General features: G+C 39.5%; 1 protein-coding gene across 1 annotated transcript; it reads right to left on the bottom strand.

Annotated features, from left to right (window-relative positions):
- Window positions 1-9022: 9022 nt before the first annotated feature.
- On the bottom strand, window positions 9023-10012 carry LOC142167073 (uncharacterized). Its single transcript, XM_075227229.1, has one exon. The coding sequence runs from the start codon at window positions 10010-10012 to the stop codon at window positions 9023-9025; it is 990 nt and encodes a 329-aa protein (XP_075083330.1).
- Between the last annotated feature and the right edge of the window lie 2181 nt (window positions 10013-12193).

Below are 12193 nucleotides of genomic sequence, written 5' to 3'. Positions count from 1 at the left end.
AAGTTCATGCAAAAGATTAGATAGCCAATTTATTTCTGCAACGGTTGTAGCCCCTACTTCATAGTCTTCTTTAGTGGATGGTTTAGCAACTGTACTTGCTTTTTGGAAGACCAACTAATGGATTAGATCCAAGAAAAATTAAGTAGGCTGATATGGACATGTGATCGTCATAGCTGCCAGCCCAGTCGCCAGTCGGCGTCTTGAGAATGTTGTTAGCGATAGAGACGAAGACTTCTTGAAGTGTAAGCCATAGGAAATAGTGTGTTTGAGGTACCTAAGAAGCCTTTTGACAGCTTGCCAATGGTTAACTATTGGAGAATGCATGAATTGAGCTAATTTATTTATTGCAAAGCAGATAGCTGGATGAGTTGGTGATAAGTATTGTATGGCACCAATAGCTCTTCGATATTCTTTGGCATCTGTTGGGGCGGAGACCTCATTGAGAGACAAATCTGATAAGGAAGACAGTGGAATGGATGCCCCTTTGGCATCTAACATATTGTGGATCCAGTATATCAAAAATGTACTAGCGTTGTGTAAGAATTAATCCACTATTGTAGGGAGTAACCTCTACTCCAACGAAATAGTGCAAGCAACCAAGATCTTTAAGAGAGAATCGAGGTGCCAACTTTGCTATAATAGACTGGACATCATACTTTGAGTTGCATGTGATAATAATATCGTCTACATAAACTGGAAGGAAGAGAAGAGAGTCACCACAATGATAGATGAACAGTGAAGTTTCAGAATGAGTATTATTATGAAAGTAAGTAAGAACGAAGCTCCATGTACAAAGCACGAGGAGCTTGGCGGGGACCATAAATAACTTTCTTCATGAGCATACATGATCAGGAAAATGAGGATCCGCAAAGCCTTGAGGTTGTTTTGTAGAAACAGTGTCATGTAAAGAGCCTTGTAAAAAGGAACTATTAACATACAACTAGTGGATAGGCCAACCTAAGATGGAGTCAATCAATGGAGATAATGACATGATTAGTTGTGTGCTTAGCTACGGGGCTGAATGTGGAGTTGAAGTCAAGGCCTGGTCGTTGGGTATATCCTTTAGCGACAAGTCGAGCTTTGTAGTGTTCTATTGTGCCATCAGGATTGTGTTTGATTTTGAAAATCCATTTTCATCCTATGGCATTATGATGAGGAGAGGGGGTACCAAAAAACATATTTGACTGCACTGCAGAGCATCAAATTCTGCTTGTAATGTAAACATCATTGAGGATGTCGACTAGCTTGACAATATGTACTAGGTGCCAACAAAAGAGGGATGAGCATGTTGTAGCCAAATTACCAAACACCTCTTTTAGTTTGAAAATATTGTTCATTAACCGTGTCACTGGTCGATTGAGTGATGAATCATGCTAGTTAGATAGCAGAGTCTGAGATGCAAGTACCGGAAGAGGAAGGATATGTGGCTGAGTTGAGTCCTGAGATTGAAAAGTTTCATTTCCAGTAGTGTCGGCTGTAGAAGTAGGACTAGTATATGCAGCAAGTGAAGCCGATAAAGGAGACGATAGGGATGAAGAAGTTACATGTGATGGTGAGACAGTGATCTCGTCACTAGTCAAGGCAGAGTTACGGGAAACTCTGCTTGCTGGAACTGTTGATATGTCATTAGGCAAGGAACTTGTAGAAGGAATTGCCACTTCTCCCGTAGGTGGAGAAGGTTCAGTGGTATGGATTAGACAAGACTTCAGATCTGTAGGATTGACGCGAGGAAGATAATTTTGGTAGTTAGTTAAAGGAAACACTGACTCTACAAAAATCACATGTCGAGAAGAATATAAATTCTGAATTTTAGGGTCGTAGCAGATGTATCCACTTCACATGTTTGCATACCCCGTAACGATACATGGATTTGATTTGCTATCTAATTTGTGGTTTATTTATGGCTTGATCCATTAATAGCATAAAAAACATAATACGTGGAGTTGTGAGTAGTTTGGAGCAAACGCTTCATATGAAAATTTATTTTTAAGAGTGGGTGTGGGTGTTGGATTGATCAAGTATATGGCTGCTTGACATGCCGATGGCCAGAAATGAAGTGGAACATAAGCATAGTATAGTAATGTAAGGGTTGTCTTGGATACTACGCTGAGAGTGGGGTCTTGAAACATAGGAATTTTGACTGAAAAATCTATAGAGTTAGCAAAGATTCTCGAGAAAAAGAAGATTAATATAAATTGTGTACATGAGACTAGGTGGGTAGGAGATAAGATGCGTGATATAGACAAGTTCAAACTATGGTATTCTGGGAGGGTGGGGGAAGGAATAGGTTAGGTATCTTGGTTGATGAGGACCTCCATGAAGTTTCAGAATTTGTTCGGAAGGATGAATTTTCTATGTTGAAGCTTTGAGTTGGAAGAGTCGACCAAGTTTGAGTTTTAGTATTTGACTTTAGATTGGAGTTTTAATGATTCCAATAGGTCCGTATGGTGATTTTGGACTTAGGAGCGTGTCCGAAAAATTATTTTGAAGTATGTAGTTGAATTTGGCTTAAAATGGATAAAATAGAAAGTTAAGTTTGGAAGTTTGACCGAGCAGTTAAATTTTCGATATCGGGGTCAAAATCCAATTCTGAAAATTGGAATAGCTCTGTTATGTCATTTTTGACTTGTGTGCAAAATTCGAGATGAATCGGACTTGATTTGATAGGTTTCGGCATCGATCGTAGAAGTTGGAATTTCCTTAGTTTTAATAGGCTTGAATTGGAATGCGATTCACTTTTTGATTTATTTGAGGCCTGACTAAGTTCGTATCGTATTTTAGGACTTGTTGGTACATTCAGACAGAGTTTTGAGTGGCTCGAATGAGTTCCGGGGTGAGTTTTGAGCGAGTCCGGGCATTTCGGCACTCTGACGATGTTATGGAGCAGTTGAAGTGCGGAGGGCACATTTTAGAGCGCAAAAGTGCGGCCGCAAACTCCCAAAGTGCTGGGTCAGTAGGAATTTTGCGGACCGCTGTTGAAATTGTGTGGTCCGCAAAATTCTTCTCGCGGCCGCAGAAAGGTGATTTCGCAGGTTCGCTAGTCCGACTTCGGAAGCTTATATCTTATAATCTACAAGAAAGTTGGAGATGATTCAAAAACAAAAGTTGTAGCTCTATCAATTAGTATTTTGAGATGGAAATTTGGGAAAAATTATAGAAATTTCATAAAATGAATTTTTGGGATTTGAATGTCGATTCGAAGTCAGATTTGAGTGAAACTAGTATAGTTGGACTCGTAATTGAATGGGGACTCCGCGAGGAAGCACTTGCACCGGAAGCACGTCCGATGATATCCGTTCGGGTAAAGGCCTTCTGCAGTAACCTCATCGCATCTGCGTGATCAGCCAAAACATCCTCCTCGGAGACGGTAACAGAGCCCTGCAGAAGACCTGAATTCAACATAAAGAAGAAAAGTTAGCCACTTTTCCTATATGTGAGATAAAAACAAAACAAGTTCAACTTGCCATGATTTTTTGCTTCCACCTGCAAGGGCCAAATCTTTCCACCGGCGGGTCTCAGGCATGGTGATCCCCAAAATCTTCTGGACCCACTGGTTCAAGCCTTCAACCCTTGGTGGTGTCCACCGATTTGCTAAAATAATGAAAAAAGAAGGATCAGTGATGGCATGGGACAACCTTTAACCAGAAGAAAGGACAGACCTTGAACTTACGTGTACCATTCATGATTCAGGAAAGGATGGAGTTTCGGTCGGGATGATGTCCTCGGTGGTAACTACAACGAACCGCTCCATCCATCCATAATCGTTGTCATCATCCATGCTGGTGAGCAACGCATGATGACCACGTTTGCTGAAGTTAATCATTCCCTCACGGAAAATCTTGGGGAATCTTTCATCAGTCGAGCCAGGGAGAGCTCTTCCCCCGTCTCCTGGCATTGACGTCGAAGATAGGCTACCGTCTACCACACAAAAGGGCTCACCTGTGCCAAGCAGACCTGGTAACGGAAGCAAAACTCCAAGATTATGGAGTCAAGTCCCTCGCTCAATGAGAATGGTCCCAAAGTGAAAGGATATATATAAACGTATGTATAACCCTTCTTGGGGAAGGTTAATCGCTCCGCTAGTTCAGGAGCGATAAGGTTCAAATCATGGTAATCATAGTCTTCCTTCACAGCAGGGATGCTAGAAGGACGGATAGAAGAAGGATATACACCAACATCCCAGGTGCGGGAGTTAGCAGAAGGGAACTTCTTTTCGAAGTCCTTAGCCGTAGTAAGCTTTCTGGGGATAATGGTTCTCACCGTAAGAAGAGCAACATCATCAGTTCTTCCTTGTTCTTTGATGAACATTTAGTTTTTCGAAGAGGAGGCCATAGTTAGCAGAAGGAAGTAAGGGTTTCTCTGAAGAAGAAGGTTAAAAGAAGTTGAAAGCAAGAGTGAGTTGAGTAAAGAAAGTTTGAGAGAGTTCGAAAAACTATAAAGTGTAAAAGAAGAAGATTTAAGTGTATAAGTAAAGGGATATGCAACTAAAATCATGGCCATGATTACCTCGAGAACCGGCAAAAATATTGTTGAATCATGGGATGACACGTTTTTGGAGCATTAAATGCGTTAAATGCGGAGAGATGTACATCTAATCAAGCGTCAGAAACTTTTCAGAGGGGATCAGAGAATTTCCCGCCAAGAAAGGTATTGGTATCTTCACCAACTTCCCGGTGACATAAGGATGTGCCATCGGAAAGCAGGGGGACTATCTCTATAGGGCAAAATCTTTTCACATTAAATGCCCGCATAATAGAGCGGCACGTGGAGCCGAATATAGATGGAAAACGAGGCAGGTGGAAATTAAGTCCGGGAGCAGCAATCTCGATTGTCTCCGAAGGGAATGTTGCTCATAAAAACAAATAAATGTCTGCCATCCGGTAGCATTCAATGAAGAATATTCTGCAGTATTAAATACATAGTCCATTATAGAGAGCAAGGAATTCATAACTTGTCGTTACACATTCTTCAATGCCCCCCATAATTGTCATTTAAGGGAGGCTTGATCCTAGGATCTTGTTTCCTAGGTACAACTATAAATAGCGAGTTCAACAGCCATTAGAGGGGGACGAATTTTCTGACAAACTCATGCTATATACTATTCAAAAGCTCACTAACATTTTATTTTTTGCTTATCAATATTGCTATTGCTGCCTTCGAAAGCTCTGCTCCCGGAACCAAGCTATCTGTTGTCTTATCTCGACTTCAACGCTAAGTTTTGTATTCTTATTTAATTTATTTATCATTTTGGGATTAAATCGATTCGCTTGCCTATAAACCACATTTAAATTTAACTGTATCATTTTACGATTAAACAAACCTCCCGCAAAATCCCACAGTCAAATTTTTAGGCAGAATGTTATTTAGAACTATTATTATGGAGTTCGATATTTTATTCGGTATTGCTTTATCATTGCTAAACTTTTTGCTTTCGTTTAACGGTTTAACCATAGCCGATGGAAAGGAGGAGGAAAAACAGATGGTGGAGGAGTTTTCATTTTTTGGAGAAAAGACAACAAAGTCCCTATCATTTTTCTTATTTAAAGTGTTGTTAGTGATTAAGAAAGCAAATATGTATACAATGCTAACCTAATACATGATTGTAGTAAGATATTTTGCACTCTCTAACACTAGGAAATACATCTATTTTTTCCTCATGCTTATACTTTTTCCTCTTCGTTTTGTATAACAAGCCCAAAAGTCATGTCTTTTGATCATGTCCATTAGTAAAAGAAACAGTTCCAACATGACTATTACCCTTCCAACCATTCCATCGAAAGTTTAGAAGGTGAAGAGAATTACTGGCTTTTCAGTTTGTCATCTTTAATTTAATATTTATTATACAATATTTTGGGAGTTTTGAGAATAACCAATATTAGAAGGCATTCGTGAGATATGAGAGAAAGTTGCAATGAAAGCTAAGGCTCCATCTTTTTTTTTTAGTACTAACACGATTTTATATATTATTTACTAAAAAGAGTTTAACATATTACAATCCGTAGAGTCACCTGTGGTGACATTGGGGTTAGGTATCCTCTTAGAAAACACGTGATTATCACATACAATATTTTTATTTCCTAGAGTTGTAAGCATATGACAAACTGAAGTAGGTAGTTGTTTAGAAAAGTTGCATTCCCCGCTCATGTCCGTACTTAATTGTTGCATCACAAAAAAGGGCGGTTCAGCAAACAGTTTTGATCTTTCGGATTTATATTGCTTGTTTTCTAAGATTTTTTTGGCATCTTTAGCTAGTGCATCAGCTACTGCATTTCCTTGTCTGAAATTATGCCGCCCTTCTCCTGGCGCATTAATGACCTGCAAGAGTAGATAAGATTAGCAAGAACATCGTGCCAATTGTTTAGTGCATTTATCACCTCCGTCGAGTCAGTTTCCACTTCTAATGGGAATAGATCAAACCTTGTCGCCAGTTGCAGCCCTTCCTGGAGTGCCTGCAGTTCAACATGTAAAGGAAAGAGACCATTACAATATTTTTGGAATCCTAGTATCCATTTGCTCAAGTCGTTTCTAAATACTACACCTAAGCCACATTTTGCTTGATGTTTTTGGATTGCATAGTCTATGTTAAGCTTTATCTATCCTTTCTGAGGTGAATGTCATTTTATTTGAATAGTTATATTGGTCTGGGTGGGTGTGCCCTTGGATGCCACGAAATGGTATTCCGGGGTATGGTTTAGGATTTTGTGGAAAGAAGGACAAAGGTTAGTATTGTTATTGTTCCTGTTGATCCATATCCCCCAAATCAGAAACGGAAAAAGATTTGTCCAGCTGATGAATTGTGATTCTAATTTTGGGTTAAGGTTTTTAATGTAGATGAGCCAGTGAGTTGTGAAGGTTAAGGGCAGAGATTCGATTCCAAGTTTTCTCCAAAGAGGTTGAACTAGGGGGCATCGAATGAAGATATGTACAATAGACTTTACTTCCTTGTGGCACATGGGGCAAGTACAATCAATATTAATTCCTATGTGCTGCAGGTATTCTCGATAAGGCAGCCTGTTATGGAGACATTTCCATAAGAAATATTTTATTTTGCTTGGACGGTGCAATTTCCAAATCCACATGAGGTCATGTTGTCGATCATGTGTGTTGTTGATGATACTAAAACACGATTTGCTGGTGAAGCATCCATTGTTATTGAGGTTCCAGATTGGTGTGTTTTTGTTGCCAGTCTTTAAAGGTAGTGGAATTTGATCAATTTTGGTCCTAATATCCCTAGGTATTTCAAAGGAAATTTTTGTGAGGTCCCACTGACCATCGGAATGGATATCTTTTACCTTGGTGTTGTCCTCTTTTCTACCGAGGGAGCCTTCTATACAATGTCTTAGTGGCGGAAGGTCCGGGATCCATTTTGATGACCAAATGTTAAGACTCGAATTTTTTGCTGGTTGCCATGTGATTCCTTTTGAACAAATCGTCCATCCTTTGAAGATACTCTTCCAAATGAAGGAGGTGTTAACTTTTGACCATGTAGTCGTGGGGTTGGTGAGAAGCCTCCAAGCTAGACTGCTTAGTGTAGTCATATTTTTGGTGTTGATTGTTTTTAGCCCAAGCCCACCTTCTTCTTTAGTTTTGGTGATATTTTTCCAACTCATGTAGTGGACCTTTTTGGTTTCATTAGTGGAGCCCCAGATAAAGTTACTCTGGATGCGTTCGATTTGTTTGAGAATTTTAATAGGTAGATGAGTGTATTGCATGGCATAACTCGGAATTGAGTTAAGTGTGGAGATTGCTAGAGTTGTTCTGCCAGCTATATTGAGAAAGTTGGCTTTCCAAGTGGTCAGTCTACTTTGCATGTTATCAATTATGAATTGGTAGTTAGTTGGTTTTGGATGTTTGTGTAGGATTGGTAATCCTAAATATTTCCCAAACGTGTTACTTACTTTAATGTTGAATTTGCTTGCAACATTTTTGGCAATATTAGGTTGACAATTTTTTGATAGAAGGATCTTGGATTTTTGGAGATTAATATTTTGGCCCGATAGTTTACAAGAGGGAGAGGTTATTTTTGATGGAGTTTCAAGATTTCTCATTCACCCTAACCATTAATGTAAGGCCGTCCGCAAATAATAAGTGAGATATGCCAGGATCTCGTGGGCTAAGGTGCATGGGGTCCCATTGATAAGTGTCTACTTGATGGGAGATGAGTCGCGAGAATATTTCCATACAGAGTATGAAGATGTAGGGGGGAAGGGCACCCTTGTCTAATACCTCTGCTAGGGCTGAAGAATTCAGTCGTTGTACCATTGACTAAGATTGCAATATTGCTTGTGCAGATGCAGTGCATGATTAGTTTGGAGATAGATGAAGGGAAATTGAAGTACTTGAGGGTAAGGTAAATGAATGACCATTCAAGCATATCGAATGCCTTTTATAAATCAAGTTTGAGGATCATATTGGCCTTTTTCCCTTTCATGTTTTTAAAATTATTGATTATTTCCTGGATGATGATAACATTATCACTAGTTCTCCTTCCTTTTATTAAGCTAGCTTGGAATGGGCTAATGAGGTCATTGAGAAAAGGTTTTAATCTATTATCAATTATTTTAGTGATAACTTTATAGATCGTATTGCAAAGGCCAATTGGACGGAAATATTTTAGGTTATTAGCATTATGGATTTTTGGTATAAGGCAAATGTAGGTATTATTAATACCTATTGGAAGGGTTTTGGTGTGGAACACTTGGAGACAAAAATTGATAACAGATGGGCCAACGATATTCCAATATTTTTTGTAGAAAAAGGGGTGTATACCATCGGACCCTGGTGCTTTAAAAGGTTTGAAGGAGAATATGGCATTTACTACTTCAAACGGCAGTATAGGTTTGTCCAAGGATGCGAGATTAATTTTTGTGAAGCTTGTGGGATCTTGGCGAATACTTTGCGAGTCAGTATTTTGGTGAGAGGTCGTGAATACATTGCGAAAATATTGATAGGTATGTTGAAGAATTGCCAAGGGGTCATTGATCCAGTCCTCCGCCTCATTTTTGAAGTACGTGATTTTGTTTTATCGTTTTCTGTTAGAAGCCATAATGTGACAGAATTTAGTATTTGCGTCTCCGTCTTGAATCCAAGTGATTCTAGCTCTAAGTTTCCAGTAGTCATCTTCTATTTTGAGGTAGTTATTGTATTCTGCTTGTAAGGATTGTTCCAAGTTTTGAAGAAAGTCACTGTTAGGGTAGTGCTCAGATTCTTGAATTCCTTTAAGCCTAGATACGATTCTTCTTTTCTTTTTAAAGATATTTCCAAAGACTTTGTTCTTCCAGGTTCTCACATTTCCTAGAAAGATGTTGGATGCTTGGTGGTAGATAGACCCTTTCCAACTATCCTTAACAAGGTTACTGAAATCTGAATGTCTGCACCAAAAACGTTTCCAGTCTAAAGGGTTTCTGAAGGGCATGTTAGTTTTAGGGATTATTTGAAGGAGTAAGGGATTATAATCAGAGTGCGTTTTTAGTAGATGAGTCACTATTGCATTTGGAAAGTAACTAAACCAATCGTTATTGGCAAATATTTTGTCTAGAATCTCCATAATAAGTCTTTTGTTTTTCCTCCTATGATTCGACCAAGTGAATTTGCATCCCTTGAAGCCTAGATCAATAAGATTACATTTATTTATACAGTCCCAAAGGTACTTAGCACGATTTCTATTGACACGGTTACCACCTAATTTTTCATTTGAAGTTAATACATCATTAAAATCCCCGCCTACAAACCAAGGGCCTTTATAGTTAGCATGCATATCAACTAAGTTGTTCCAAAGCTGATTTCTACAGTTAACATTAGTGCTAGCATAAATGGAGCTAAATAACCAAGATTTGTGAGTAGAAATTACGTCAATGGTAGCACTAATTTCTTGGCTTCTACGGACAAAGCTATGAACATTGACAAGTGTGTGATCCCAGAGAATGACCATACTACCAGATTGGCCTTCAGCTGGAATTTCAATCATGTCAGAAAAACCATATGGCTTTAGAAGGGGCATGTGGTTATCCATTCTAAATTCCAAGAGGGTGAACATGCAAGGGCGATATGATAAAAGAGATAGCCCTATTCATGTTGATGTTCCAGTTGTGTAGATCCCCATTCTCCAGCACTCTTGGTGCATGCACTGGGTTCCTTCGCTGAAAGGGAACCAAGATCATTGCATGTTGCCCTACTGTTGGGTCTGCTGGTGGTCTTATGTCCATTATGCACTTGTAAAGTGCCATCGGACAATTGAGAATTTGCCTATGTTCTTGCATCTCCGTGAAGAGAAAGATTTTTACCTCATCGAGATTTGAATCTTCAATTATCGATTTTGGTATTAAATTGATGGTTTCCACTGCCTCCTCCATCATTTCCTCCTGGTGTGACATATTTGTGTGTGAGTGTGGCTGTGGTGGGCCCTGATGAGCCATTGGTGGTGCATGTTGAGCATTGTGAGTCAGTGTTTGGTTTGCATGTGCACCCAAAGGTGTGAATATTGGGTTGATGTTTGTTACAATCTCCGGAATGGAGAATGGTAGTTCTGTCACTAGGTTTAGGTTTTGGATCGGGACAAAGTGTGGTGGCAAACTCCACTCTCCCATCATCATCTGAGTAACATTGGGTGTTACATTTGGGGTTATGGGTTGGAGAACATTGTTCAGCCAAACATGGTTCATGTAGTTTTTTATTGCCATACGGATGCCCTCCAAGATTAGTTGAGCGAGATAGTGGGTGTTTTGCAACAAAATCACTGTCTCTCTTCCATTCAACATGATGTTGAAGGAGAAGGCATGCCCCATCAGTCCCAACTCTACCTAAGATAGAGGTTGATGGTTCTCCGGTAGTGGAGGTTGAACTAATATTGTGGGAGTGTTCATGGTCTTGGACTGTGGGGGTGTTTGGTTTGCCATGGTTTGTGCTCTGGATTTGGATAAGACGATAGAGTCTTCTGGTATAGGTGGTAATAGAACACTGTTACCAATGAATATTCACTGATGTTCCTGAATATTCACTGGATGTTCCTCAATGATTGTGGGTTCTATTTGCATGCCATTTGAGAGGGATAGCGTGAGGGATTTATTGAGGATGGATGCAGATTGGTTTTGGGGTACGTGTTCCTTGGCATTGGCCATTTGGTTAGTAGAAAGTTGTTGGCATGACAGGTGTTTTATGTCATTAATGGCATGCATGGAGTAATTATGGAGATTAGTTGAGTGATTTGGGTTAGTGTCATGATTATTATCATGGAGGTGAATTTGTTGATTACTGCCGCTTAATACGTTGTTGTCATAGTGCATGCAAGTAGAGGAGTTACTGTAAGTGGTGGACACGTGTTCCTTTGATGTGTCTGTTTTGTGAGACTCATTGGTTATGAAATAATTTTCTTTTATTTTTCCAGTCGACTGGTTGGTGGTATTTTTCAAAACCATGTCATGCTCCATTAGAGCCGAAAAGTGGTTTTTTGTTTGGATATTGTTTATGTCTGTGGAGTATTCCCCAGAGATAGGTGTTTTACCTATTCTATTTTCAACCAATGGGTGGTGTTTTTGACGAGTTTTGCAGTTTAGTTTTTAAGAGGTAAGAAACTTACATGTAATGGCATCAAAGATGTTGACATCAATACCTGCTGCTTGTGCTGCTTCTGAGATCTCATTTTTTGGTGTCTTTTTCTTCCCTTTGTGGAATGTAACAGTTTTCCATTCTCCATTTTCGTTAGATGGTCGATCTTGTATCAGTCCACCATGTTCCTTGTCACCCTTTTCCTTTGTTACTTGATTGGTTGATTGCTGTCGAGAGTTTGTGCACTGCCCTGTTGAATGACCAAGATGACCACAATTTTTGCAAAGTAGCTTGTCGCCTTCATATAGGATTTGTTGCTTGTGGGAACCTATCAACACAAATGGTTTCATAGGTTTGTTTAGAGGCAGTTCTAGACAGAGTCTGGCATATCGTCCTCGTAGAGCAGCCGATGTACAAGCTACGACTTTGAGCAATCTTCCAATTGTGTTACCCACTGTTTTTAGGATTTTCCCATCATAGAACTCTGTGGGGAGATGGGGTTGGCGTAACCAAATAGCTGTGAATGTTTGTTTAGTAGTCGAAGTAACAAAATTTGGTTCACAACGTTGCACTAATAGAAAATGTCCAAAGAGCACTAATAGAAAATGTCCAAAGATGAACAAGTGTTGCGGAAGCCGAATATATAGAG

Source organism: Nicotiana tabacum, chromosome 12, assembly GCF_000715075.1.
Source record: "Nicotiana tabacum cultivar K326 chromosome 12, ASM71507v2, whole genome shotgun sequence".
Lineage (NCBI taxonomy): Eukaryota > Viridiplantae > Streptophyta > Magnoliopsida > Solanales > Solanaceae > Nicotiana > Nicotiana tabacum.
The sequence above is the reverse complement of the archived record's forward strand: the minus strand, read 5'-3'. Positions and strand labels throughout refer to the sequence as shown.